Source organism: Macaca thibetana, chromosome 15 (genome assembly GCF_024542745.1).
Source record: "Macaca thibetana thibetana isolate TM-01 chromosome 15, ASM2454274v1, whole genome shotgun sequence".
Lineage (NCBI taxonomy): Eukaryota > Metazoa > Chordata > Mammalia > Primates > Cercopithecidae > Macaca > Macaca thibetana.
In genome coordinates, this window is record NC_065592.1 from 72258318 (window position 1) to 72284907 (window position 26590).

The 26590-nt window shown below is 36.7% G+C and overlaps 1 protein-coding gene across 37 annotated transcripts in view; it reads left to right on the forward strand.

Annotated features, from left to right (window-relative positions):
• The window catches only part of PTPRD (protein tyrosine phosphatase receptor type D), a 2337809-nt gene that overhangs the window by 2187885 nt on the left and 123334 nt on the right, over nt 1-26590 (forward strand). For 12 of the 37 annotated variants that reach the window (XM_050761930.1, XM_050761932.1, XM_050761939.1 and 9 more), the window contains 6 exons: nt 1545-1705; nt 7848-7862; nt 12655-12767; nt 19787-19837; nt 25517-25558; nt 26067-26164. In XM_050761930.1, the coding sequence (XP_050617887.1) occupies nt 1545-1705; nt 7848-7862; nt 12655-12767; nt 19787-19837; nt 25517-25558; nt 26067-26164 (480 nt within the window). The remainder of the gene's footprint in view (nt 1-1544; nt 1706-7847; nt 7863-12654; nt 12768-19786; nt 19838-25516; nt 25559-26066; nt 26165-26590) is intronic. The other 25 variants (XM_050761946.1, XM_050761947.1, XM_050761950.1 and 22 more) reach the window with 11 other exon arrangements.

The following is a 26590-nucleotide window of genomic DNA, read 5'->3' on the forward strand; positions in this document are numbered from 1 at the left end:
GGATTTCAGAGAGTATCTGAGTTTAGGAACATTAATGAAGAGACATATTCTGCATGGAAGTTGAGAGTTAAAAGCTCGGGCTAACCTTGCCAGATAAGAGAAGACAAGAGATGCTAGTAGAGAATAGAACTTAAGAACTTGGGTTCAGGGCCAGCCACAGTGTCTCACACCTATAATCTCAGAACTTTGGGAGGCCAAGGCTGGGGGATTGTTTGAGACCACGAGTTCGAGACCAGCCTGGGAAACATGGTGAGACCCCATCTCTATAAATTTTTTTTTTTTTTTTTTTTAAAGAATGTTGGTCTATAGGATGGAGTCAGAGGCAATTAACTCAGCAGGGCATGAGCAGTTGGAAAGATGAGGACAGGACTGGTTTAGTACAAAATTAAGAGAGCCAGAGATAAAAATTTTAAAGAAGGCTTGATCCACTATGGCAAATCTGGAAAAGTTGTCTGGAAAGGTGAAGAGTGAATAAAGGCAATTAGATTTGGCAAATGAAAAAAAAAAAAAAAGGAACAGTGGTGTTGTTGGAGTGAGAAGAGATGAGGAGTGAGTAGTAGAAGCAGAGCAGTTAGTGGATATGGATTAGTTTCTGTTGGATTGGAAAGTAGAAGATAAGGACTTGAAGGGGGCAGGTAGAGTCAAGATGTTTTCCTAATATAGGCTAAAATAGGACAGAACTAAATGGGATAGGATATCATAGAAATAAAAATCATCAGTATTTAGTCCATTTTTTCTCCAAGTAACTGTATTTTTGAAAAATATATTATCAATTGTCTGTTGAGAACAGACATACCAGTCTCTGAGCAATAACTGTAATAAAACTAAATGAGAACTGCTAAATTCTTTTAAGTTCTAAAAATTCTATATTTTATAAAGCCATATCATCAATTCTGTATATCTCACATCTGTAATTTGAACTATGGAATTCCCTTTTGAAATTGTAGACTTTATTTGTTCATTGTTTGGCTTCCATTTCCTAACTAATATGCAGTAGTATTAAGTAGTACCAAGCACTAAGAAGCACAGTAGTACTAACGACTACCGACATTCACATTTAATTAAATACTGACTTATTTTTGAACGTAAATATGTACTTTGGTCTCCTTAACTGTATGATAATGCCTTGCAGGCTGGAACTCTAATTTTTCTCTTGATTTTCACATAGCATCTAACACTTTGGCCCAATGTAAATGTTCAGTAAACATTTTGCAACTGGTTAATTACTGGTACTTTACGCTTCATAGGATCATTTAATACGCCATATAGAGAGCCCAATGAAAAAGTGTCTATGAAGTAATTTGTACTATCAAAATTACTTTATTATAAAGTATTTCACTCTATAAGGAAATTTGTATTTACAAAACCTCTTCCTTCCTTTCTTTTCTTTATTCTCCTCTCCCCTCCCCTCTATTTTGCTGATGTTGCTTCACACACTTTTCATTAAATTCACTATTTCCTCGATTTTTTGCTTCTTCTGATGTTAAAGGTACTCTGTAGAAAGTCATTGTTTTATCACTGAAATAGACTCTGCTTTTCCTCAGAAGATGTATGCAACCAGCCCTTACTCCGACCCCGTGGTGTCAATGGATCTGGATCCACAGCCAATCACGGATGAAGAAGAAGGCTTGATCTGGGTTGTAGGCCCTGTCCTTGCAGTGGTCTTTATCATCTGCATTGTCATTGCTATTCTTCTTTATAAAAGGTAGGTTTACCCAATATTTCTGCTGCAATTTTAGAGGCTGCCTTATTTTTGAAGACTTGATCATTGTTCTATGGTCCTTTGGTGGTTGATTTTAGTAGAAATACTTCAGTGCCATTTCAGTTATTTTTGGAAAAGTGTTTACATTACAGTAAGATCAAAATGTAAAGACTGTACTATTTGGAATCTTATTTAGTTTTGGTATAGACTTCTGTTGTCCAACATGCATCTATTCCGGCCTCCAATCTTCTGAGCTGCTTTATGCAGATAAGCACTTTTCATAATAATTGAGGCATTAGTGCATTCACAAGTAAATAATTCCATGCAAGCTTTCATTTGATTGTTTTAGATAATTGCTCGATTTCAACATGTTTTTAGAAACACTATCATGATTTTACAATTTGTACATATAAATCTAATTTGCACAAGCGTTGAGATAGCTCCCTGTGGCTATTTCTCAAAATTTGGCAAAAGCACATGAAAATTAAGGATTAAGGAAGGGAAACAAAAAGAGAGGGGTGGAGAATGAATTGTTTCCCAATTTTTCTTCTAACTCTTATTCCACATCTTCACTGGTGAATTCGTGTATGTATCCAAAAAGGGATGCCAAGGTACCATATTCCTTTTTTAAAAAATATAATCTGAGTCATACTATGCCCATGTGTTGATTTGAGTAGTGTCTTTGACTACAATTAGAATGCAAATCTATATCTACCCACATTTTTCTGATATGCCACTCTTTTTCCATTTTATTTCTACCTCTAACATCTAATCTCTAATAAGATTTTTTCCCCTAGGTCACTGGCCGGTCAGTTAGAGAACATTAGTAATTGTTCTTATAAATTCTTTCTGTCTTCAGATTATAATTATAATATAAATATGAACTTATAAAAAGTAGCATATAATATCCTTTCTTAAACATTTAAAATGACTAAATTCAAAATTACTTCCCTTTATATAGATTTTTACTTTTTTCCAGTCCAAATTTTATTTTCATAAAACTTTAATCCATGTTCTCATTTTCCTTGTGGTGTGTTATATTTTGAAATGCTACTGTGAAGGTGATCTCATGCCTCTACTACAAGATAGCTTCTCTCTCCCTGTCCCTATAACCTTGGCCTTCAAAATCTAAAAAGAGTATCTTCATTTTGATTCTTGCTTACATGCTTAATCTGATAATCTCATTTCCATTCACTCTTTTTCCTACCCATCTAGCTCCCTTTTGGGGGTTTATATTAATTATTTTCACCCTCACTCCCTTGCTCTTCTGTCCCTGGAATAGCGTTTTTCCCCCATAACCTCTTATCTTGACTCTTAAAAAAGAAACTCCTTCAGAACACTTCTCCTTTGAAAAACTTGTTTTTAAAAGGCTCCATTTCATTTTATTCCAGCATTAAGAGAGGGTTGAGAAAATAAAGGACAAATGAAAGAAGTTCATAACCATAACCCATTAAATTGCCTATCCTATTTTAGAGTTATAAAGAATGAAAGAAATATCTATCATTATTTTTTTGTGTGTGAACACTGCCATCATTCAATTACCCATGCTGTAAAATAGCTGATAAAGCAAGTGATAGAAAGCCAAAATCTCCTCTCATTTGATGATTTGAATCTTCCATTCCAATCTGTATCTATAAGCATGTATCTTAAGGAGCTCGTTGTATTTTATCACCTCTCTCCATGTAAGAGATAAGGGCAGGAAGCATGAGGTACCCACCTGCCCCGTGAGTAATCACAGACTCTGTTTGGGTCCAAGCAGGAACTGGTGCCCTTTGCTGTCTGTACGCTGCACTTTTTTCCGGAAGAGAATTCAATAATAAAAAGCAGTAGTATAATTCTAATTGTTTTCTGGGAAATATTTACTTAGGTGGTCACATACTACTATGGGAGTCGGGTCAAAAAACAAATGCTTGTTGACAGGTGTATTTCTAGACCATATCACATGACATTTTGTTATGATTTGAAATGAGAAAAATTAATGCCTTATTTTTTAAGTTATGTTTTATTTGGATATACATAGCTATCATTAAGTCATATAGTAACAGATGTATGTGGTATTTGTGAATCAGTTATGTAAATTTGACGAAATATGATTGTAACCCTAATAATTTTTAAAAGATAATTAGTTTCTTTCTTCATCTGCAAGTGACAAAATATCAACTCACTTATTATTTTTCCTAATCCCACAAAAAGAAGTATCGTATTTAAAGGTTTTATGACTCTGTTAAAATAGAGTAGCATTTTAGTGTGGGCCTATGTAAGCATCGTCTAATGCAATTGTTGGGAAATGCACACATCCTCGAATGCTAAGTATATTTAGCTAACCATCTGAAGGCCCATGAAGCGTTTCTGAAATAGAAATGCTTGCTTCAGCAGTAAAGAACATTCCTGACTTGAAATTCAAGTAGACCCAACAATGTCCTTCTTGATTATCATGAGGCAGTTCAAAAGGAAATCTTCTGTACCCAATGAATAGTGTCTTTTATAGCTTGGATCCTGAGCAAAGTTAATTACGTAATAAATACTCCATTCCCTCTTTTTAGGTGCCTTTCAGTTTATATACAGGTCATTGGTAATGACTCAGAATTGAAAGTATCATTATTATTATTATTGTCAGAATATTTTACTTCCCATATGCAAATAATGCTTTGAGAAGAGAATAAGAATAAAACGTTGTTAACTCACACTATATTGATCATCCACTTTATCATGTATCTCTGCTTCTAAGATGCTTGCATTAGCAATAGGTCTGTAGCTACAGATAGTTTTATCATATAAAGAAGTATATTTTACCCAGACGTCTGAGGAGACTTTGAGACTTATTCCTATTAGATCTATTCATGTGGAAATGGCACACTCTTTGATCTGGCATTCTGTTCATTTAACTTTTGTTTTTAATCTAGTAATCTGTACACCTATACTACATTGATCATCAGTAACAAAAAATATCACCAGGGCTTTGTAAGATCCCTAAAATACCCTCTGAATCATCAGAAAATTAAAATATATTTGATATATCTTTAATGTTATAAATTTTCTTGTACTGTAATTTTTAGAAAATATGATATGGGCCATGGCTTAAAGTACACATTACAGAGATAAGGTAGTAGCAATGTTCAAACCAGTACTAGACTGAAGAGCCAGGAAACCTGAGTCCAAGTCCCAGTTCTGTGACTAGCTGGTTGCATGGGGTAGAAATTCATGCCAACACTCTGAACCTAGCCTTCATTACAAAGTTAGTGGGTGGACCAGATAATTAGACCTTTTTAATATAATGTTCTGTAATCTGAAAACATTAAACACCAGGTAATACTATTGGTACTGCATGTCCATCTACTCCGACAAAAAATCCACAAGGCAATTGAAAGTTCGTATTCTGTATATCTGTTACATATGTAAGGCTTTTCAGACTTTTTTCCAGAACTGTCCAAGAATTATTTATATAGAAAATAAACATTTAAAAATAAACTGTTAACCTTACCTCTATGGAAAAGCATTTCAAGATGGATGAAAAGTGTTTATTACATACTATGGAATCAAATAAAGTGTAGATCAGGTGGTCTTAGAAGTCTGAGACATACTTTAGGCAAAATTAACATCCTTGAATGGTAATAATCTAGCCTGCATGCACACTGTTTTTTCATCCCCATCTCAGGATGTGGAAACCATGAGCTAGATGAGACTAAAATATAGGCTTCAGTTTTTCCAGCCTTTTCCAGCTCCAACGCTGGCTCTCTGCAAGCTTTGTGTCTTTAGTCTTCTCTTTCTGTATCAACCCTCCATACTGTTCCAAGCCCTCATCAAAGAAAGAAATGCAGTCCAGAATATTTTGAGATGCTATGAAGAAATATGTGGCCACACCCAACCATACCGGAAGCTGCTGGTTGACTCTGCTTTCTGGCTTCTGAGTAGGCCCTCCTTAGGTTAGGAATGCCTTTCGTGTCACTCCCCTGCCACTCCTTTTGGCTTGGATAACTCCAACTCTTCTTTTGGAAGTAAGCTAGGATGCTACCTACTTAATCAAGGCTTTCTGGGTGCTTGCCTCATCTTCTATCCTCTCTTCTCCTCCCCTCTAGCAGTTTGGGCTACCTTAGGATCGCTTTTCCAAGACTCTTAAACTACTTTCTACCTGTCTATTATAGAACCTACTGCATTACTGTCAATTCCCCTTTTCTTGGCACTCTGCCTCCAGTAAACTGCAGGTCAAGGACTCTGTCTTATTCATTATTGTGTTCCTACTGCCTAGTAGAGTGCCTGGCACACAAAAATATTGAATAATTAAATGTATACAAGTCAAACAGTATTAAACAAACTCAATTCCTTCTATGTGTTGACTTCATCACTCAATATCACCTTTATTTTGGCTGGCAAGAGTTGCAATAAAATCCTTGGCCTGTAATTTAAATTTACCAATTGTGAAAGCTTTCAAACTTAGATATTTGTACCACATATGTACCCAGGTGTATGGTGAGGCTGACCTTTATCTAGAACTATGCATTTGTGCATATGAATACTCAAGCAGCCTTTTAATCCACAGAACTGATAATTCACTAGGTGGTTTTCCATCCTGAGGCATAGATTTTTCTACAGCTGATTCCCTGATAAAGTCATTGATTTAAAAAAGTGAGCAAATTGGAAACATTTATGTAGAATTTTTTTTAACCTGGCACACTAAGTAAATCACTTTAAAATTAAGAATAAGAAGAATTAACCAATGTGTTTGATATCATTTTCATCATTTACTTTGTATGTGTGTGTTTGTGCAATTTAAATGTGGATGTTTTATTTTTGAAAAGAGATGGATTGAATTGTCTCACAGGGCCAGATATTCCAGCCACTTGGGTATATATTTCATTGCATCAAGAAGAACTTAGTACCTTTATTTTGCAATTGGGAACTGACTGAAAACTTTGCAATTTGCCTCAAAGTGAAGATTTTTAGATTAATTGTTTTCAGGAAAAGGTTATATGCTGCAGAAATAATACGGTTATTTAAACAATCAGCATAATATCACAGGTGAAAGGAGCTATAAGCATGAACTAGTTGTGTTCACAGACAGCACCACAGACTAGGAAAATACATATTCTGTCAATGGCTGGTAATAAAATGTTTTTCTGGATAAGCCCAACCGTATAAATGGGCCATGCTCTGTAGATTTATAATGATGAGTATTATATTTTCCTAAACTGAAGATGTGGTTAATCCTTCATTGGAAAAAAGATGTGGCAAGAGGTATTTGAAGAAATAATTTCTGCCACCTTATTACCTTTTGGTATATTATTCAATTGTGCAAATTTCTGTATAGTTCAATACAGTTTGTAGATGTTTATTATGAAAGGAATGACATACCTCTTAATTGAAGGCTTTTTATTTTAAATGAATGAATTTCTTTTGCGGAATGATGCTGTATTCCCATTGAATATATTAGTAGTTTTCTTATAGCATGTTTTTTAAAAATCAAATTATCGGCCGGGCGCAGTGGCTCAAGCCTGTAATCCCAGCACTTTGGGAGGCCGAGACGGGCGGATCACGAGGTCAGGAGATCGAGACCATCCTGGCTAACACGGTGAAACCCCGTCTCTACTAAAAAATACAAGAAAACTAGCCGGGCGAGGTGGCGGCGCCTGTAGTCCCAGCTACTCGGGAGGCTGAGGCAGGAGAATGGCCCGAACCCGGGAGGCGGAGCTTGCAGTGAGCTGAGATCCGGCCACTGCACTCCAGCCTGGGCGACAGAGCGAGACTCCGTCTCAAAAAAAAAATAAAAAAAATAAAAAATAAAAAAAGTAAAAAAAAAAATAAAAATCAAATTATCTCTCCACTATCAAACACTTCCTGGAATATAATTAATTGTGGCATTATTTTATAGGTGATGGATAAAAGTGCATGTGTCATTCACACACACACACACACACGCACACACACACTGTGTATTCAGTGATGTAACTTCATGTCAGAGCTCTGTTTAGTTCATAATCAGAGGTCCATAAATATTTTGATTCGCTGTCGCTTCCGAATGTATGTCAGTTGTGTGTCCTTACTTGTGAACACTATTTCTTAAATCTTGGTTGTCATGGTTATCGTTGTTACCATTGGCCAACTAACATTTAGCCTTTCTTTTTCCTTTTTTTGCTGCATTAAAATGGAGCAGTAAACCCGACAGGTGAGGAATAGAGAACAAACCCCTTTCATGTTCAGTAAGAAAAACAATAAACTGGTAGACTTCGGAGTTGTTGAAGAGGGGAGGGCGGGGCTGCATACAAAAGATGATACCTGGCACGTGGAAGATGCGCAAAGCCTACATATACACAGTGACTTCATTAAAATGATTCTGGGGAAGATAAATATTTTGTTTATATAAGAAAAAAAAAACAGATTAAAGGCAAAGTTTAAAAGATAGTACACAAACCAATATCTGAGTTTTGTTTGTGGTCAAGATTAAAATGGGCATTTGTGTGTGTTGATGTGTTTACAGGGCAGAAATGTGAGGTGTCTCATAAACTGTTTTGTTTTGTTTTGTTTTTACCAAAGATTAGTTTTCAAGTTTGACTACAGATCACCTAATGTTATTAGCATTTTCACACCCTGCAAATATTGATGACAGTGCCTTAGTGAGAACTCTTCCCTAATTCAAAATTATTATCCATGTCTCCCAGTCTGGAATAATAATAGCAATAATAATAGCTAAAATATGCTATGTGGTTATTGAATGATTAATCCAAACTAACCTTCTAGCTTTCTAACTCATATCTATATATTCATATACACTTATGTATAAATATGCATATAACATATATATAAATTCCTGATAAAAATCAAACTACAAAAAACATCTCAAAGATCACCTACCTTTCTCCCGGTGCCATATTCTAGTGGTTTCCATTGAGTGGCCTCTGGACCAGCAGCCATAGCACCAGCATCACCAGGGAACTTGATAGAAATACACATCCTCGGGCCCCACCTCAGACCTACAAAATCAGAAAGTCTAGGCATTGACCCACCAGGCTGTATTTTAACAAGTCTCCCCAGGTGATCCTGATGCATACTAAAGTTTGAGAACTATTGCTGCATTATTTACACTAAAATCACTTTACATTGGTCAGCAAGCCTCATGTTCAATGATAAGAATTTTTAAACCTCTATGAGGGTGTCTTTTTTGTGTGGACATCTCTAGTGTCCATTTATCCAGCAGAAAAACCCATGCAGAATAGTGTGTGTTTTTTTGTTTTGTTTTTGTTTTTGTTTTTGTTATTCAGCCAAAAGACGAAACACTTTAAACTCACTTAAAATACTACCTTTCATCGGCCGGGTGTGGTGGCTCATGCCTGTAATCCCAGCACTTTGGGAGGCCGAGGTGGGCAGATCACGAGGTCAGGAGAGCAAGACCATCCTGGCTAACATGGTGAAACCCCATCTCTACTAAAAAATACAAAAAATTAGCCAGGGATGGTGGCGGGCGCCTGTAGTCCCAGCTACTTGGGAGGCTGAGGCAGGAGAGTGGCATGAACCCGGGAGGCAGAGCTTGCAGTGAGCCAAGATCATGCCACTGCACTCCAGCCTGGGCGACAGAGCAAGAGACTCTGTACCTTTCATCATAACACTTTTCCCATTTTACAACTTAATCAATGCTTCCTTTCTCTATTAAAATGAGAGAGTTGAGCCAAAATTTAGACATCATCTTCTAATCTCCCTCTGTTTTATACATAAAGAAACTGAAAAGAAAATTTGTAGTTGACACATACCAATAGTGGCAGAGTTGGGATTACATTCTTCATGTTATCAGAAACAAGTATTTGGATTGATTTACTTGAATATTGATAGTAGATATTTCTAACAAGTATACCTTTCTTTCAAAAAGCTCTGCTCACATCTCTGTATATCTTTGTTTCAGGACCATAAATATGATCTTTCACTTAACTTCCCTGTTATTTCTTCCCCCCTGGCTGGGAGCCTAATTTTTTCTTCCCCCCTAGATGGGACCCTAGGAGAAAGCAAATGCCCCATAGACCAGAGTGGCATTTGTGTTGTGTATTACCCACATGCCAAACAACTGCATGCTTGTATAGTATTAGCAGTTTCTGATAGATCCAAAATTTCAAGTGATCTTCCATTTCCTTTTCACCTACATAACTCCTCCACATAGTAGATACTTCTCATTGCAAGAAATAAACTTACACTAGCATTTTATAGTCTTAATAGAAAAAATACATAGTATAGCAAGGCAAAATTTAGAATCTGTTTGTAGTCATTATTCTTTCCATTTTTCAAACTGAAAATGAGAATGATGAGACCTCTGAAATTTATCAGGAAAAATGTTACTACTTACATTCATGTTGGGCCTAATTTAGACCATTATATGTCTTTTAATATTTTGTGAGAATGTTTTAAAACTCTTTGGTATTATTAGCAATGATGACCAAACTCTTCATCTTCCTCATCTTTCCTAGAAATGTTTTCTGTGTTAGAAAACAATCATTCTAGCACATCACATAATAGGTGTTTAAAAATAATGTGATAAGAATGTGGACAGCCAGAATTGTCCATGTTGTGATCATTGAAACAAAACTAAGCAAAATACATTTAAGCAACTGGTTTTCTATTTGGCTTGGATTTCAGGAGACTGAGGTCTTGGAAGTAATTTCATTTGAATAGACAATGAAAGAGAAGTTAGTTATTAAATGTCAGTAAATCCCTCCCTGTTCATTAAAATTGTGAATTGTAATTTTAGTCCTATGTCTTGAGTTTTCTGAGACTCAACATCTTTGCAACAAGATGTAATTCCTAACTTTCCTGGAACCAGAGAAATTGACTAAATTACTTTAGAGAGTTTTCTTTTCTATCCCTCCAGCTCAGTGTCACTCACCCCAGCCGCAGGGAAAAAGAAGATAAGGAGGTCACCCTACAATATCTGTAAGAGTAAAGTAATTTTCTTGCCCGGATAGATATTTCTAATTCTGGTTTCCATAATCTTGCAAGAATGGCAGAGCCATGTTGGGAAGAGAGAAAAATCTAAATTTTTGTCATAGTGCCTGACAAATTAGTAAAGAAATGCATCTGTGCCAGCTTAACACAAAATGATCAAAACATGAGAAGGGCCATTGGTATTATTTGAAATGAGAAGACCAACCACATGTTTCACGTCGAATTGACTGGCTGGCTGCTCCCAGTCATGTTTCATTAACCCATTTTGATTTTGCATCTTCAGTGGTAAAAGGAATCTCTTAGTGTGGTGAGGTGAAGACTCATAGCATAGACACAGTGACATTGCCTACTCTGAAACTGGTCATCATGTCCTCCTTTCACATGATCTTCTGAGCCTGTCTTTTTCTTCCTCCTCATATCTTTTTCACTAGCCCTTTGTCTCTTCTCTTTCTTTTCTTCTTTTCTACTCCATAGAACTGGAGCTGCCAGTGCCTTGGCAGGTCTCAGAATACTGCTCACCTCTGATTGGTGGAATGGTTTGGCAGTACATTTTGTCCCAAGGCTGTATCTGACACTTTTAGATAGAAAGAGGAAATCCTGAGACAGGTTACTCTAAGGTACCGAGAAAGCAACATGTCTAATAGGACTGAGCCATGAAAATGTATTCCATCAAGGATGTTTCGTCAAAGGCGTTGCACTTGAGCAAATCATGTGCACTTTCCCTTTGTATCAGTCTTCTCTTCATCCCCTGGTTAGTTTTATTTCATACAGATGAGCAGAAATGGGAAGAAAGGCTATTTAGCAGGAGTCCTATGGCTAACCATAGAATGACCTGGGTGGCATTGAATGAGAGCCCATTGCCACAGCAACACTAATGAGCTGTACCACAGTCACATCGAACAGAGGAAAGTTCCTAAACACTGTGCAGTACCTGTTTCCCCCAAATGAAAATGCCTCTGCTTTGAGCAGCGGTGAGATACTGGGATTGTGACTCCGGCATAGAGATTGCAGGCATTAGTATTTGGGGAAAAAAGCACTATTTGAAAACGGCTTCTGTTGATTAAATGGGTTTTTAATCTAATTCAAGCTGGAAGAAGATAGTTATGACTCTGTGATTAATTTTTTTATTGGATAAAGAAATCTTATATACAGATCTGACATTTCTTGCTTAGAAATTAGTTAAAATTACATAATGAGAGCTTAAATGGGGATAATAAAGCTAGTAGATAGCTTTTAGAACAAAGTTAAAATGTATTGTGTGAAGAATTGCATTTATAACAAGGCACTGTCAATGGCACCTTGAATGATTATCAGGAGAGCGGATCTACCCACCAGGTGAAATTACTTTTTCTCTCATCTTTCTATGAACCTTTCATTAACAAAATATTAATCACAGCTTAGTACTGTTAACAGCTAACACTATTTTTTTTCCTTCACATTTGAAAGAGAAAGGGGAGGTTTGTTTAACGTGGTCCCGATTCTCCTAGGTATTAGGATAACTTGGCATCTTAAAAATGCACTTGTATTTACCTGCCGTATGGGAAAATCTAAGGCATCTCCTCGCTGTAGTCACCACTTATATATACTTAGGGCAAAGGCGGACAGATTTAGCTGTTCAGCTTAAGCTCAGGTAGTTTCTCTGTGGTAACAACAGTCTTAGTATTGGCGACTCAGGGGTATCCTCTCCTGTTCCTCACAAATAGAGCTAGTAGATAAGAGAATTGCTCGATAAGGGTCCACGTGTATCTCACCAAGATCCCCTTGAAGCCAAAAGGCAGAGTTGCTGAATTATTTAATCATACAGTTGGAGCAGGACTTCGAGATCATCCACTTAAACAAAAATTTTAGACCTGAGAGAACAATTAGGCCAAGGGAGGAAAAGCAACCTGAACTGGGTCACAAGTCAGCTGGGTTAAAATGTTGTAAACCCGAAAACTTGGGAGGTGGGGGGGAGTGCAGGTGCAGCTCTCTGCTTTTTTATCTGTTTCCATTGATTTTTGTTTTCTTCTTAAACTTCTATTTCCCCCCTATAGGAAGAGGGCAGAGTCCGACTCTAGAAAAAGCAGCATACCGAACAGTAAGGAGATCCCTTCACACCACCCAACAGACCCGGTAGAACTGAGGCGCCTTAACTTTCAAACACCAGGTAAGAACCACCACACATCTAATCCACACACAGTCTTTACCAGAAGTTGTACAGCTCAGTTGATATTAAGAGTTGAGGCCGGGCGCGATGGCTCACGCCTGTAATGCCAGCAGTTTGGGAGGCCGAAGGGGGCGGATCACGAGATCAGGAGATCGCGACCACCCTGGCTAACATGTTGAAACCCCGGCGGGCGCCTGTAGTCCCAGCTACTCGGGAGGCTGATGCAGGAGTGAAACCGGGAGGCGGAGCTTGCAGTGAGCAGAGATCTCGCCAGTGCACTCCAGCCTGAGTGACAGAGTAAGACTCTGTCTTAAAAAAAAAAAAAAAAAGAGTTGAAGGTATCACTTTATTTTGAACCATTTTGTTCATCCTGCTCTTTTATTTTACTATTATGGAGGCTTGCCCAAGCAAAAGTCTGAAAGGAAATTAAGTTCTTTATGCAAACCTGAAATGGGGTGGGGAAGGAAAAGAAATGTGGTTCTCCTTCAAATTTTGGAAGAACGGTAGTCTTTATAATAATATCTATCATTTTTATGGGCGTGAGTATTGTTTTTATTATTTCCAATGACACCAATCTGGAAAGCATTCAGTTTCTTATCTCATCAAGTGAATAAATGAGTAAATGGATGGATGACTGTACGCATCTTTCACCCCATGGGAAAGCATAGATTTGTTCTGTATTTTCCTTTTTGTTTGTGTTTATGGCACTCTGAAAGAGGAAGGAAGAAAGGGAGGGAGGGAGGGAGGAAAATGAGGTAAATATTTTTAAATATTACCTCTACTAAATGTCACTGATCACTTCTTACTAGAGAGAAACATAAAGTGACTGAGGATAACAAAAATTATACTTGTTTCTTAAAATAAAGAACATTAAGTGCCTCAACAGAGGAATACTACTATTCCTGCTGAGGGGCCTTCAGTACAATATTGTTTATTCAGGCCTAGATCTCTTTTGCTTTCATTCAACTAAAGCATGTGTATACCAAATGAATGGCAAATTATGAATGGCAGAGGGAGCTGAAAATATAAAACTGAGTGACCCTATCTCAATACGTTATGATACTGAACAAAGTGAAGAGCTCTCTAAGAAGTCTTTGGGATTAAAATGTGGTTGTAGTGTTGTCCCACAAATTGTAGACAAGTTTCTTTGTGTCGTATGGATGTTCTGATTCACAGTATGATACACTGCAAATGTATTACAGTACACATTTTACAGTGAATTATTTTGAACGTGGTTTATTATGCTCAGCATATTTTCTCTTTTACATGTAGCTATACCATAGTAACTAGTAACTCTTCAATTGAAAGAAATGTTTAGCATTTTCAGTGTGGCTATACAATCATCATAATGTTGGTATTCAAAAAAAATTCTAACTCATATGAGGTTAGACTTAAAAAAAAAAAATTATTTCATCATGCACCGGGAACGTGTGCATGATGATTGAACAAACTTGTGTCATCTTCCAGGATAGATTGTAGCCCTCTGGATGCATCATATTGAGTCACCTACTCAGTACTTTATTAAGGCAACTTGATATAAATTAAGTTACTGTAGTAAATTTCGTTGGTTCAGCGCTTTTTGAAATAGGTGGATACTGACTACTTCAGGCTATAGGCAACTTCTTTTTGTTTTTCATTGTTTGTTTGATTGATGGATTTTTTGAGAGAGGGTCTCACTTGATTGTTCAGGCTGGAGTGCAGTAGCAAAATCATGGCTCACTGCAGCCTCAACCTCCCAGGCTCAGGTGATCCCCCTACCTCTGCTTCCCAGGTAGCTGGGAATAGTAGGGCATGCCACCACACCCAGCCAATTTTTTGGGTTTTTTGTGGAGATGGAGCTTGGCTGTGTTGCACAAGCTGGGCTCCAACTCCTGGGCTCCAGCAATTCATCTGCCTCAGCCTCCCAAAGTTCTGGGATTACAGGCATTAGCCACCACTCTTGGCCTACAGGCAACTTCTTAATAATGGACCCAGGAATTTATATTCCTTTCAATTTGGCAAATTCAATGTATAGAGGACCCAAAAGCTGAAGAAATGATGTGCTACATGATTCTTTGCATTTCTTACCTCATCACCCTTTAAAAGAGCAACATATTATGGAAATAGAAAAATGGATCAGATTTCTCAGTACCTTGCGACTATCTCTGCACTGCCCCTCCTTCCTCTGTCTTTCACATAAATGTCATTTGTGCTGGAACCAACCTTGGCCTTCCACCAGAGGCAGAAACACAGTATAAGGTTGAGCAGAAAGGCAAAGGTACCCCAAAAGAAGAGAGCCAATGAAAGTGCTACGCCTCACCTCCTCTAGCACCAACAGAAAATGTTGCCAGAAATAAATACAAAGCAAGAATGGGAACTATGTAGAGAGAGTGATTAGCAGGTGCTGGTGACTGCAGGTAAGAGAATAGGAATGTCTTCAACCAGGAGACCTCTGTCTGCAAGTACTTTTCACTTTCAGATGTAATTTTGCAAATATGGCCAAACTCAAGAATTCTATTGGCAATTTAATTTTCCCAATGTATTTGGGAAGATTATATCCATTTATAGAGAGAATCTGTTAAATTTTATATAAGCTAGCAGAAAGAAAAATGAATGTTACAGTTGTAACATCTCTTGTATCACCAATGACTTTACGAAATTAAAATGGGGACCTGAGTATAAAGGAAGGTGTCATTTAACTAAAGTTAGACTTATCATCTCAAATGGATGAGGGAATAAAGTGGACAAAATGAGATAGGAGAGGAGCTGTAGTAGATGAGGAGACTAGAAAAGGAGAAATTGTCCTAAGATCCTGGCATATCTGTTCACTCAGGAAGCAGTACATTATGCCCTTTAGCTCAGGTAAGCAATTCACTTAAGCTTGATTTGTTGAAATTGTTTATTTGCCGTCCAAGCTCTTATGTTGTGGCCTGCTGTCTGGAAAATTTATACCATTTTACAAAGGAAATAGACTCTGCTGTTAATGTGAAATTCATAGAGATGTGACCATCTGCTTCAGGCTGCATAGATTTTAGCCAGTGGCTGTGAATTACCTTAATTACTTGTCAATAGGATGAGAGCAAAATGTGGGGTTGTTAACCCAATAACCCTTTTGTGCTTGTTCATCTCCTCTTTTTTACGAAGAAGCAAGGGTTCTCTTGGAAAATGAAATAAAATAATCCTTTATTAGGTGTTGCATAACAGGTGCTATGATGCTACTTAATTTTTAGGTTTTTAAATTATTTACATTTCACTATCTGAAATGTGGCTTTTTAGTATATTATATCTACTATGAATGTATAATTGCTTATCCCCAAACATTATAACACTTGAAAATATTTATTAATAATATACATAAGTAGAGAATTAATAATCCACATCTTCTGTTAAAAAAAAAAGTCTTTCAATGAAATAAGATGGCTGTGATTTATATAACCAGTACCTAGTACAGAGTTTGTTCCCGAAGGCAAATTGATTTCCACTTCTGATGGGTCTGTTGTGAAGGATAAAATAGCAAACAAACAATACAATTTGAAATTCAGTAGGCCTTTCAGAAGGTAAAGAAAGCACATTGCTTCGTTCAGTGATTCCATAAATTCTACTTTCTCAAAAAAATCATTGTGTGAGTGATAGATTCATTTACATTCTAAGTTATTTATTCTTTTGGAGAATCTAGTTTTAAGGAGTCAGATCCTTTTTTCCTTAATTCTGCCTGTTATTCCCAATTTCATATAAATATAGCATTCCAACAATCTAAGTATGTCAAAGAACTGTGCCCTTAAATGCAGTACCACAAACACAGTTGGGTCAGAAAGTTAAGATTTCCGTCCACTGTTGCTCAGCTAAGGCACAAAGAGAAGACAGAGAAACGTGCTTTTTTGTCAGTATAACCATCCTTGTGAGGTTGGAGAGTGTGGGGAGGAACATTGCTTTAGCACATTTTCAAACTTTTAGACAAGAATCAAGTCACTCTCTGACACTGCTGAGAGCCTTCCAAAGAAGTAGCTTGGACTTGAATCTGTACGGAGCACTTTAAGGAGCTGCTGTATCTTCTCATTCTGAAGTCTCTGATGCTGCTGGCAGCTAGAGGTAGTTCAGGGCTGAAGCCCACTAGTCCATTATTGGCAACAAAGTTCTTGGTCTTTTTGGCATTAAGATGAGTGAAAAAAGAATCACCAACCCAGCCCCTTCTGAAAAACCATTTTATTTTTCTCTTATTGAGCATAATGTAATTGTGACTTAACCCATTGCTGCATCAGAGACAATATGGAATTGTTGAATAAATTTTTTTTTCTCCCCCTAAATGGTAGTTTTTCTAGGGCTAGGACTAGATTTAGGATGAACAGTCTGATGGGATTCCAGGATGCTGCATAGTGTTAGGACTAATCTGTTACTTAAGTGATGGATTCACATGGTAAGTCTGGACAAATATACGGGAATATTTATCATTTTTTGTGCTTGCACACTTTCATTATTAAAGTATCCTTTACAATGAAAAAAAATCATGTCAGTCTGTGAAGCACTGTATGTAAGCACCTGAACAGGCTGGGGAAGCTCTTGCTTTCACAAGTGAAAGCAGGCACCTCAGCTTGTAAGTATTTTGCACAATTGTAAATATCTGTCTTATTGTAGTTCAGATGGCATTGTATAGCCAAGTTATATTTGAGACAGCATGAGCTACCTCATCATTTAAGAGAATAATGATTTAAACAATAAATCATTGATTATTAGTGTAGAAGGTCAGCCAGAATTAGTGTGGAACAGGCAATTTAAGTAACATCAGTTGTTTCACTAATAACTACCAAATTAAAATGGGGACTTAAGTATATAGGAAGGTATCATTTAGCTGACGTTTGACTTACTAGTTCTAACAGATAATGGAATAAGATGGGCAAGATAAGTAAAAGAGAGAGGTGATGTAGTAGAGGAATTTACTGGAATTATTAACTGCTGATCAAGTTTTACAAGTCTTTAAGGTCTGTGGAAGAAGGGAAGAAAATACTCACTTATAAAAGATGCATTTAAAGGAAACGTCCATTAAGCTCCATACATCTCTGTAACCAGCAGTAACTGGGTGTGCACTAGGATGGGTTAATAGATATGTTGCTTGTTAAACAAAAATGAACTGTGTTAGCCTCATTTGGAAGGAAAGTTTTCTCTTTCTTTCTTTTATAAACAATTTCCAAATTATTTTAGTCTGTCCCTCCCAGAGCATCTTCTCTTTAATTTCAAAGGCAACACGTTTATTGGGAAAATTTTGGAAAATAGAAAATAAGTTTGTTAACAGTTATTGCATATAGATTGTGACCATTTAGGTGTTCATTATACTACTCTTTAATTTTTGTACACTTGAAAATTTTTATAATTGTATGGTGGGAAAGGGGCCAATAAAAGCACTTTTAGAGAAGAAAAATTACTCTTCATCCCACTTCTTTTTTTCTTTTTTTATTTGACATATTTAAAATAAACATTAAAATATTTTGTCATTACTCCAATTTAGTCTCCAGAAATATCTGCCATATACAGTTTCATGTATATCGTTCCAGACTTAATTTGTATATGTAGTTATTTAAATGATATAGAGTAGGTAGGGAGGAGTGTGTGTGTGTATGTATGTCGTATATGTATACACACACAATTTGCTGTTGTGACATTTAACTATATAAAAATTGACCTTTTCCAAGTGAGTGTATTAATACGTCTTATCTTCTTTTTAACAGCCCATGGCAATGATGGTAGTCAGTTCTGTAGATATAAAAATGTATTAACTCGTTCCCTACTAGTGGAGGCTAAGTTATTTCTCATTTTTGCTATTACAGATACTACTGTATTGAACCCATATATTTTGACACCATCATTGCTATTTCTGCATGGCAGACACCTGGAAATTTAATAGCAGGGTCCTAGGGCAGGCACATTTACCATTTTGATAGAGAGACCCAATTACAGACTTTTCGAAATATTGTAAAAATCCTTTACTGAAGGTTTGACCCCCTCTGGCCCATGGTCTCTAGAATTGGACAAAATGATGAAGATAAATATAATATTATTAAAAGATGGTGATATATATAAAAAAAAAACAAATCACTAATATGTGTTCATTTTTCTTCTTTTTCCCAGCAAAGAAAATTTAGAGGTTGAGGATCTTAGAGAAATTCACTTTCTTTTCAGTACAAAGAAAGTTGTAAGGGAAGAGCTACTGGTAGTACTGGTGGTGCACCAATCATCGACCTTTCCCTGTGCCTGCACATTCAATGTTAAAATGTCTGCTGTCCCTGTTCATACCTCCTCCCTGGCCCAAAAATACCTGCAAACAAAACCAAAATTATAGTGTTTATGCTTGCACCTTTTAGGAAAAGAGATTTAAAACTCGATGATCAGATATTACAACATAAAGACCTCGTTTTCATTCCGTGGATGACCTTAGTATGTTTTGCCCTAAAGCATACATGGATGGTAGGTGATTGATGGGCTGTGAAAAACAAAAACAAACTCGTAAAAAGTTAACGAGTCAGAAATATGGTATCAGCAGCAGAAGTGTCTGCACAGCAACTGAATAAGCTTTAAAAAGCTCTTCAGCTATCTCTTCTGATCTATTAATACTATTAATTGGATCAATGCTAACAAGATCCATTTTTATGTATACTTTCTTCATACATTCATATTTTATTTTATACTATAAGGAATTTAGGCATATGACCTAGGTTAAGAATACCGGATGTGTTCTTTCTGTTTTATTTTCTGAAAACGATGATTCATTAAATCTAAGTGCCAGATTTCTGATACAAAGAAACAGCTTGTTCAAATTCTGTATTTTGAGAAAGTCTACATTAGAATTGAATTTTACAAAAAATTTTTTAAATGTTTCGAGGCAGGATCTTGCTCTGTTGCCCAGGCTTGAGTGCAGTGGCACAATCATAGCTCACTGTAGCCTCAACATTCCCTGCTCAAGTAATCCTCCAACCTCAACCTCCCAAGTAACGGAACCACAGGCATGTGCCACCATGCCCAGTTCATTTAAATAATTTTTTTTTTTGCAGAAATGGGGTCTTCCTCGGTTGCCCAGGCTGGACAGAAACTCCTGCAATCAAGTAAAATTTTTGAATTTTAATTATGCCATTCAGTACTTACCTAGAAGAGCACTTTTGGTGACTCTCATTTAATAATGATCCCCAGTCACATATCAAGTCTAATTGTCGTTATCGTTGTATCAGGAAGCTTTCAAATCAATGTTCTCTTTATCTTTAATTTATCATTAGTTTGTGATACAAATAATAAACATAGCAGAGTATTTGTATTTCATTCAGGGAATTCTAAATAGTGCATAAATTATGTTAAAAATATGACAAATATTTAATGAACTAATTTTCTGTTTCTGACTGTTAGCTCATAGAAGTCTACTTTTGTTAAGACTGTGGTAATTGATTTGATGAAAAAATTAGCTTCTCTTTGGTCCATAAGCACAAACTATTCTCCAGACTTTATCACAGTTTGTCAGTAAGGAAAGTCATGAAGAGACTATTACTGAGTCATTACAAACACACATATATAGTGACAGAAAAAAATCATCTAAATGATATACCACTATTGTTAATTACTTCAAAAACTCTACTTAGCAGAATAGTTATATAGTGCCTATTGGCATTTAATGTAAAGTTTAAAAGTATGAAAATAGAGCAAGTGTTTCATAAATATTTTTCTATGGATAATAAAATCATTTGAAGCATTCAGTAGCCTTACTGACTTAGTAAACTAGAGCAGGACATTTGAAAAGCAAAAATACCATAAATTAGGTTCTAAAAAGTATTCTGCCAAATGGCATTCCAGTTTTTAACATTTTAAATTCATACCGTTAGTTCATGTTTTCATGGAAACTTAGGATATTTTGGCAAGAAGTACCTGGAAAATACAGATGTGCTTTTGCATCCTCTTTTCCTCTTCCCCATCACTGAAACAGATGACCTAGGTGAAGTCCCTATATTGACACTTTTTCGCAAACTGAGGATGGTTTATGATCTCTGTCTTGCTGCATAGACAGCCCAAACAGTCTTAAAGACCCAGCTTTATGTACCTGTCACCACTTGTCCAGGGATGTTAAATGATTTGAGAGAGAGCATGGCGTAATGTGAAATGTGCTAAATGAGAGTGGACATGGTATGGGATCAAATCCTCATGCAGCTACAGTTCTGCTGATAATGATGACCTTGATCGAGTTCTTTAACTCTCCTGGGCTTCATTTTTCTAATTGGTAGAATTATTGGGGGATCAGGTTAGAGAGAGGGGAGGTAGATGAAGCCATAGGGGATGAACCATGCAAGAAGCATACTTCTTTATATCCCCAGCACAAAGCAGTATTGTCTTGTGGATACAAGCTTGCAATCTGTCACTCCCAACACTCCTTGATTCTAATTCACATATACACAGATGAAAGAAGGTTTTGTTCTTTTAAAACAAAGGCCATAATCTAGTTAGCCATATGTGGACTGCAGAAGAGCTTCTTTTGACATGGACTGAGTTTCAACAAAATTTTGAGTCAAATTGAAAACTGAGGAAATGCCACAGGAAACTCTGAATTTTTAGTGGCTATTGAAAACCTGAACAGTCTGAACCGATTGGCCTTGCATTCTCACTTGGCAGAGCAAGTCCTGGAGCTGAATAGTTTCACCCTTTTCAGAAGCCCCCCCACGTGTACACTAGCCCTAAAGATGAGTGACATTGAGACTAAGCGTTAGTTGCCATTTATGTCACGCTTATGGCTATTTTTCACATAGTAAAGAATTATTGTTCTTTCTGGAGTCTCTGTTCAAAGTACAGAAACAAAAGCCAGCCCTGGAAACCTGCTCATTGTGAGGAAATGGGAATTACTGCATTTTGTGTGTGTGTGTGAAAATGTTGACTGTATAATACTTAGCCACCTTCAGTCATTTATCTTACCAGTCTAGCCCCTTTCATCCATGGAGACTTTGCCCCCCACTTTATTTAGAAGATCGCAAATGCCATTCTAGAAATACTACAGTAGAAAGATGCCCAAGCTGCATGTTGAGATGTTATTTACTGTCTGGGCTTATGTAGAGAAATCATCTAACTTTTCTGGATTTGAGTCCTCTTGTATAAAATGAAAGTGCTGGACTAAGTCGTCTCTAAGGTGCCTCTCAGGTTAAGATGCCATGATTTTAAAGTTTACTTCTTATAAGGAAGTCACCATGACATTAGTCTTACAAATATGTACCCTATTACAGGGAGCCATCCTGTTTTTTCCTCCAACCTAAGGCAGATTTCAGTGACTGCATCTGTCATTTTTCACATTGACACTATACTATGGAGATCATAGCTTCAAAATGAAAAGTCTTACCAGATTTGACGCGTGCCTTTAAAATGCATTTATGGGCCGGGCACAGTGGCTCATGCCTGTAATTCTAGCACTTTGGAGGGCCAAGGCAGGTGGATCACGAGGTCAGGAGTTTGAGACCAGCCTGACCAACATGGTGAAACCCCGTCTCTACTAACAATATAAATATTAGCCGGGTGTGGTGGTGCGTCCCTGTAATCCCAGCTACTCAGGAGGCTGAAGCAGGAGAACCGCTTGAACCCGGGAAGTGGAGCTTGCAGTGAGCTGAGGTTGCACCACTACACTCCAGCCTGGGCAACTGGGCAACAGAGTAAGACTCCATCTCAAAAAATAAAAAAAAAATTAAAAAAAGCATTTCTGTTGTACATTTGTAGCTTTGAACTGATGAGATCATGACACTGGCAAGCCCTCCCTATTTGTTAGCTCTCCTTCAAGTTCTTGGCTGCTAATAATAGCTGAAGTACTAAAGCTTGCTAATGGGATGTTAGAGGGGATTCAAGAATATCACCAAGAGAAAGCTCATCTCATTCTCTTAAATCCTGATATGACTTCTAAATGGAAAAAAAAAAGGAATAAATGGAGTTATAGGCCCCGCATCATGAATCGCATAGGACTAAGAGCCAGCGCTGGGGAACTTAAAAAATATCAATATATAGCTCCCACATCCAGAGACCTTAATTGGTCTGGTGTACAGCCTGAAAAAAAAAAAAAAAAAAAAAAAAATTTAAAGCACATCAAGTAATTTAAATGTGAAAACTCTGATGTAGTAAAGACTTTGGTTGATAGACTGTGAGCAGTGGTCATGTTGCCAGACAAAACATTGAAAGGATACCACAGTGAGATCAACTTCATAGTTTTCTTAGTGTCTATCTTTTCATTTAAAATCTAACATATTTATATCATATAACTTTCTTTCAATATTGGGCAGTGGAGATGTTTCTGCAGAATTTTGTAACAATATTTTGAAGTAGATCCTTGATCATTGTTTTCTGATATGAGCTAAACAGTTTCAACTTAGAGGAGTTTTACTCTGGAGGATTATTTTTATGCTGACATTCAGTCTTTTCTGATATATGATATAACATCATAATAGACTGTGTATACACTTTGACTAATGAGAGAAAATAGCAGCAAACTTAAATAGTTGAAAAAATAAACAATTCAACTGCATACTACTTTTCTATTTTGTAAAAAGTAAGTACTCTCCACCCCCCCCTCAAAGAAGAGGTACAATAACTTTTAGAACCCTTATATTTGCACCATGTCCAATAGACCCTTCTCTGTTCAGAAGTTCTATCTGTGTGTGGGAAGAATGAAAGTTATGAAGAAGAGAATGGCTCTTGAATTTATCTAGTTCTATACTCTGATTTTAACAGTTAAAGAAATCAAAGGCGCTTCACAAATGGTGATTTGTCCCTATTAGTAGATGACAAAACCAGAAGTAGAACCCAAGTCCAGTATTCTAAGCCAGGATTCTTTCTCCCGTACCATTGGATTCACACAAATTCTCCTCCCTTTTCTGTGAAACATCCATCTGCCATTTTTACTTAGAAATTGAGTGCAATATGGTATCCAATGATAAGTTTTATGTAGCGATTCTTTAATGCTATGATATCTTGCATGTAATAGATATACGTATATATATTCTGATGTGGAATATAATGAGCCAATGTAGATCTGCTTGAATTTTTCTTTAATAAGCTTCCAATATAATAATTCCAGATCATGTGCCAGTGCATGCCTCAAGTAAATATGTTGATCACATCTTTGGTTATTATTATGGTCTTCTACTGCTGTAATACTAATACTTTTCCCATCTCCAACTGGCTTTACTTTTTGCAGCTTTGAGCAGTAATTCAGTCCCCTACGCCTCCCTGATTGGCTCTGTGTCCTCCCTCTCTAGCCAAACCACCACTCAGTCCATATATGATAATAACTCTCTCCCACGATTCGCTCGAAAAGGTCTAAACATCTTTGTCTCTATTATTTTCTCTGTTAAAGTACTGTAATGATGTCCATATCGGTCCATTTCCATTTCCAGATAAGCCTAAAGTCACCTATGCCTTTGCATTTCCATTCTTTTCATTGGGGGTGCCTCATCTGGATAAGATCATGTAATTATCAGATCACTGTCACCCTCTCACTTCCTCCACAGAATGTAAATTATTTCAGTTCTACCACTAATACAGAAAAGTTTCAGAAAGGGTTCCAAAATTTTGTTCCAAAGGCATTATTATATCACCAACAAAGAATTTCTACTTGCAAGCAATTCAGTTTTATTGGCTCTCCACTAAAATTTTAGCTGACTGGAAGCAGACCTTCATAGCCATAAAAACTAAACCACCAGAATTCACAACACTGGCTAAAGTGGTAGTCTTTAAAGAGCGGGGTAGCTTTTACTTAACTTACCAGAACCATTGACAATTTGGCATTTGAGATAAAGGAACTTACTGGGTGACTTTTAACAATGGTATAATTCCTAAAATGCTCTTAAAGTAGTCACATGTCATGTTGACTCTATGGCCATCATTCTGTAGCCTCCCTCCAGAGAGCCACAGTGACAGCAGAATGTCAACACATGGCTTCCAGTTTGAGCTCCTCCCTCATTCTTTTTCTGCTTCAGTGGCTTCCCTGGGGACATGCTAGTTCAGGTTTTTCTAGCCAGCTGGAATTTGTGTCTGTGAGATAAGAGTCAGCAATGCTCTTTCATGATACTTCTGTAAAATTAATAGGGAAAAAAAAAGACAAAACCATATGAAAAGTGAGAAAACATCAGAAAGACACAGGAGTCACCAAAATTAATAGTGGATTATTTTTCATGGAATCTATGAAATTAATATATCTTCCACTGGCTGAATGAACTAGAATGTGTCAGCCCCCGTCTCTGCTTTCCTTCTTTCTTCACCCTCTTTCCCTCCTGTCTTTTCATCATTTGATCGCTTTCCTGAATTCATTTCTCATTAGTGGACAAAGATGTTTACACCTAAAGTAGATTGTAGGTTTGCTGGGGGTTGAATAATGGGGACCTGGGGCAAAATATCACAGAGTTGTTAGTGTGGCCATTTATAAATGTCCAGAAGAAGGCTGCAACCCCAACCTCTACAATCTGCTACTAGTGGAAACATTTTTGAAGCTCAGTTTGGTGTCTGATTGTGCCTTCAGTGATTATCGTCAATGAGCCGTGGTGCATGTCATTCTTTGTGTCTATGTTTGCATGTGAATGTCAGTCACCTACAGGTTTGTGAAATATTAGCGATCTTAATGTAGTAGTCACATTGTACTAGCCACAATGTATAATGAATCCTGCAAAAACTTGCAGCATTTTGATTAGTCCTTTGGAAAAATATATCAGGCTTTCCATTTCATTTTTTTTAAGAATTTGTTCTATTTTATTTTATTTACACCATCATTTCCTTTGCAGGTTCAGATGATTCCGGTTACCCTGGTAACCTTCATTCTTCAAGTTAGTTTTCCTTGATTATGCATAAGTCATTTTATGTTTACTATCAAGCTACTACTCTTTCCCTTTTAGGCCTTTCTCAATGTCTGTTTTCTTAGTTCACTTTACACCATTTAATTCCACACAATTTCCATTTCACACAGTGCAGGAGAAGGAGTTTGAAATGGCATAAAAGTCATTACTCAAAGCAGAAGTTGACATCAAGCCTGACTGTCAGTTTCCTCCGCTAGCTAACCTCATTGATTCATAGCACAATAACGCTTTCTTTTACACTAGGAGTGTTAGTTTGGAGATTTTGCTTGGTGACTTTTCATTTGGCTACAAAATTCATCTTCCCAGAGCATGTCCTGCTTTGAGTAACCAAACTATTTGCCTGCTTCCTCACCTAAAACATCTTTACTACTCACATATTTTCAGGCCATTTCTAACTATAGTATTCTCTATATTTTGGAATGGCTAGCATCGTTTTCATTTGTTTTCAAATGTTTTTCTTCTTTCCTTTTTTCAATAGGTATGGCTAGCCATCCTCCAATACCCATCTTGGAACTTGCAGACCACATTGAAAGATTGAAAGCAAATGACAACTTGAAGTTTTCCCAGGAATATGAGGTAATTCACTGTGTTTATTCTTTATAGTAATTTTAAGAGTTGCTCTTCTCTTTTTTTGACCATATTCTTGAAAATTAACCTCATCAGTGCTTTTCCCTTTAAATATGACTCAAATATGATATAAAAATGTATAACGAATTGCCAACTTAAAAGTGTCTGCACAAGCAATATAGTAATTACAATTTTAAAGTGTTAATTTTACATTTGTTCATTATTACTTGCTGAGATTATGAATTTTCTTTTATTTTATTTTTAATTGGCAATAATTGTATATATTTATATATATGGATTATTATTAATTATAGTCACCATTCTGTGTAATAGATCACTAAAGCTTATTCCTGCTGTCTAGCTAAAACTGATCAACATCTCCCCTTTCTCCAGCCATCGGTTGGTAATCACCATTCTACTATCTACTCCTATGAG